Source organism: Takifugu rubripes, chromosome 4, assembly GCF_901000725.2.
Source record: "Takifugu rubripes chromosome 4, fTakRub1.2, whole genome shotgun sequence".
Lineage (NCBI taxonomy): Eukaryota > Metazoa > Chordata > Actinopteri > Tetraodontiformes > Tetraodontidae > Takifugu > Takifugu rubripes.
In genome coordinates, this window is record NC_042288.1 from 6,781,010 (window position 1) to 6,784,764 (window position 3,755).

The 3,755-nt window shown below is 38.4% G+C and overlaps 1 protein-coding gene across 1 annotated transcript; it reads left to right on the forward strand.

Annotated features, from left to right (window-relative positions):
• Window positions 1-3,631, forward strand: thumpd2 (THUMP domain containing 2). Its single transcript, XM_011603103.2, has 11 exons — window positions 1-226; window positions 567-705; window positions 808-1,119; window positions 1,193-1,320; window positions 1,499-1,576; window positions 1,663-1,715; window positions 1,829-1,916; window positions 2,072-2,143; window positions 2,358-2,472; window positions 2,611-2,731; window positions 2,881-3,631. The coding sequence occupies exons 1-11, from the start codon at window positions 116-118 to the stop codon at window positions 3,212-3,214; spliced, it is 1,551 nt and encodes a 516-aa protein (XP_011601405.1). The 5' UTR covers window positions 1-115; the 3' UTR covers window positions 3,215-3,631.
• The last annotated feature ends 124 nt before the right edge of the window (window positions 3,632-3,755 follow it).

Genomic DNA, 3,755 nt, shown 5'->3' on the forward strand with positions numbered 1-3,755 from the left:
CCGTTTCCGGTGTAAACAACTATTCCAATATGGCGGAACACCTGTGAAGTAGAAGATGCACCCTGTAGAAGCTGAGTTGGATGTTTTGTTGAGTTAAATACTTTGTAGATGCAGAATGGCTGAATCGAAAAACGATGGAAATTTAATTCGTTATTACTGCACTGCTGGTAAAGGGATGGAACTTTTTTTACTTGAAGAGTTGAAGAAGAATCTGGCGGCTGAAGATGTGAGTGTCCGAAAATCTGCCCAGTTTCAGAGTTTTTAACATGTAATAAAAACGCTGTTTGATCACGTTTTTTCAATAGTTGAAAATTACTTTTTTTTTAAAAATAATCTGGATCTGGTTGTTATTTCGGATTATTAATTATTAAGGATTCTTTAAAATGTACATATTAAATGGTTGTTTTTAAAACGATGTTTTCTTCTTCGGAGGATTTTATTCATATTATCTTACGCTTATCTATAACAGGGCGCCTCATTTTTCATTTTAATATTTTTCTTTTGTTATGTTTAGGCTGTGTCATATTTTGTCATTATTTCTGTGTCTTTTTCTTTCGTGTGGTCAGGTTTATCAGATCCCAGGTAAAGTGATATTCAGCTCCACTGCTGATGTTAACAGACTTTGTCAGCTGAAAGCTGCAGAGAGAATTTTCCTTTTCCTGAAACAAGACCACCCAGTTTCCATTACGGCAAAGACAAACCCAGGTACCAGAACAGCAAACACATCAAAGGCGCAGATTCGGCACTAACTTTCAGGCCTTTACGGGATTTTCTTGGTCTTGAAATTGCTCTTGATAACGTCAACAGCAAAAGCAGCCTCCGCGTTGCAGTCCCGACTTTTGGGGGACATTGAGCAGTGGACCAGCGCTGTAAGGACATGGACTCGCCTGCAGAGGGAGATGGTATACAGATCGTATCCTGTCAGGCTATCAAAAGGAAGTACAAGAGAAGATAGTGTTGTTCAAAAGAGGAATGAACCATCTGGAACGGGAAAGAAGAGAAAGAGAGATGATGATGTTGATGAGGAGAAGTGGACCTTTCCACCGCAGGAAAATACTAGTGGCATTAGGAATAGGCACAATACTTTAACGGACCAATCTAAAGACGACGCAAAAAAAGGTGAGAAGTGATTTTAGATTTTCAGATTTATTTAATTTCTTTTCACTTTCATTTATTATGCTTTCATGATCAGCTAATACTTCTGGAGAAGCAAGTCAGATTCCAATGCGACTCAGTACGACCCAGCTTCCTTCTGCCCCAATCTCATTCAGAATCAACTGCAAGTGTAGTGGATCTTTGTCTCGATGCTTCACTCCACAGGTAGAACTGACATCTCTTCTAAATATAATATCAAGGAAATAATCAATAAGTCGCTACTACAGAAAGCATTCAAAACATGATACATATTTATTTATTTCCATTTGTCATGTGTGTGCAGTTCTACGGTGGCTATAAATTATATGTGATATTATGCTTTGGTATTCTGTATCTAACTTAGGAGGTGAGCAAAGTAATTGGAGTAGGTTTGAGCAGACACCTTGGCTGGAAGACTGACCTGAAGAATCCACAATTAGAGGTCTCTTCTCTTCTCTTCTCTTCTCTTCTCTTCTCTTCTCTTCTCTTCTCTTCTCTTCTCTTATTTTGGTTTGCTCTCTGCTGCAGGTGAACATTCATTTGAGTGATGATCATTGCCTGATGGGGATCCCATTAAGCAGGTTTCTGATCTTTAACTCATCAATAATAACTATGTTGGCATCTGTTGGCTCTAGCACATGATGAGGAAGAACAATGTTTCTCTTTTAAATGATTTTCTGTCTCCATCCCTCAGGTTACCTCTGGCGAACAGATGTTACATTAAAAATACTGGACTAAGGTCCACTATAGCCTGGGCCATCGCCTCATTGGCTCAGATACAGGTACCGATACTTATTGCCTGCGTCTTCTTTAACTATTAATTTTAAAACAAAGTGGTTTTGTACATAAAGACATTTTAAGACTTCACGCTACATTCCAGTTATAGTTTAATGTGGCCCCTCAGTTTACAAACTGTATGTGCTTTCTTGCCTCCCAGCCAGGTTTTTGCGTCCTTGACCCAATGTGCGGTGTGGGGACTATTTTGATAGAAGCAGCACAGGAACACACGGTGAGGCCAGAAATCTATACAGCCTGTGTATAAAAGGCTTACCGTAATTACACTTCATAGGTTTTGGAAAGCTTTGAATATGCAGACATTGTTCGAGTATAGTTACACTATTTTGTTTTTTTCTTTATTTAGTAAAGTACAGAATACCGTATTTCATAGCCAACAATCAAAAAGTAGCATCATCTGATATAGACTCTCTTACTGGAATTTTTAGGATGCCCTTTTCCTTGGTATGGACATTGATGATGGACAGATCCAGAGAGCGAATGAGAACATAGAGTTTGCAGAAGTTGAAAACAGAATACACTTAACGAAAGCTTCATCAATGAGTAAGAAAAGAGCCAACACCCTGTCCAATACCACAATACCTTTCTAAAGATGTGCAAAACGTTTATAACCTTGCTAGTAGTATCCCTACTGTGTGTTTTGTGACCTCTGACCTCTCAGTATGTGTTCTGTGTATGCAGTGATACCGCTGTCTGACGGCAGGGTAGATGTTGTCGTGTGTGACCTGCCGTTTGGCAGGAAGTTTGGCAACAAAGTTGATATGGCTGCCAAGTTGCCTCTCATCCTTACTGAGATGGAGAGGTTTGTGTCTCCATAAAATGTTATTTTTTGTATATTAATTAAGTTATTGTCCCTTACCTCCACTTTGTCTGAAATCGCCAACATTTCATCCTGCTATTTCAATGAAAATGCTTTTATTAAGACCTGTCTGTCTGATGCTTCTTCTTTAGAGTCCTCTGTGTTGGTGGAACCCTTGTTCTTCTTCTGAGTCCACAGTTATCCTGTCTTTTGAAGAAACTGCTTGAAAAGAGTCATACTGAAACATCATCTAACAATGACTCAAAGTCTCAGGCTGGTCTCCAAAGTTACCCACCTCCTCCATTGCCAGCAGGGAGAGTCACTTTAAAGATTGATCAGGAAATCCATTCATCACCCATCCAGGACCTAGGCCGCCAGACTGATCTTCATACATTTCATTCCTCTCTCAAGCATCAAGAATCCTTTAGAGTCAGTCTTGGGTTGATAGATGGAATCATCCACAAATATGTCAAGACAATCATATGATGAATGTCGGTGGAATCAGATTTCACAGTATTTTGTTACAATTCTTACAGTTATGTAAAAACTTTGAAATACCAGCTCCAGATGGAATTCTTGTTTATTTTCTAATGTCCCCTGCTATTTGTCTGCTCAATATGAAGAACTCTGTGATAATATTAAAACAATGGTTCTTTTTAAGGCTAGATAATGTTTACAAAGGAAATGATGCCATTCCTATGGTCTATCATTCACCCTTTCAGCCACCATTTCACCCTTCTTGTATCTGGTTTATTTTTAAATTTCCAAAATGAATTTGAAAGGTTTTTCACTAGTGACACGGGTAGAAATAATTGATTTTACTCATGTATTTTTTTTTTACCTATGTATGTATTTTTACCTTACAGTATGCTGTTATTACAAACGTTCAAACCTTATAACACTCAAAAGCATTGTTACAGGTTCTCTGTACATCATGTGAATCATTGCCATTCATTACAGAGGCCACTTTTCTTTGCAAATTACCTTTTTCCGTTCTCTGTTGTTTTCCACTTGTAACGCAGCTTCT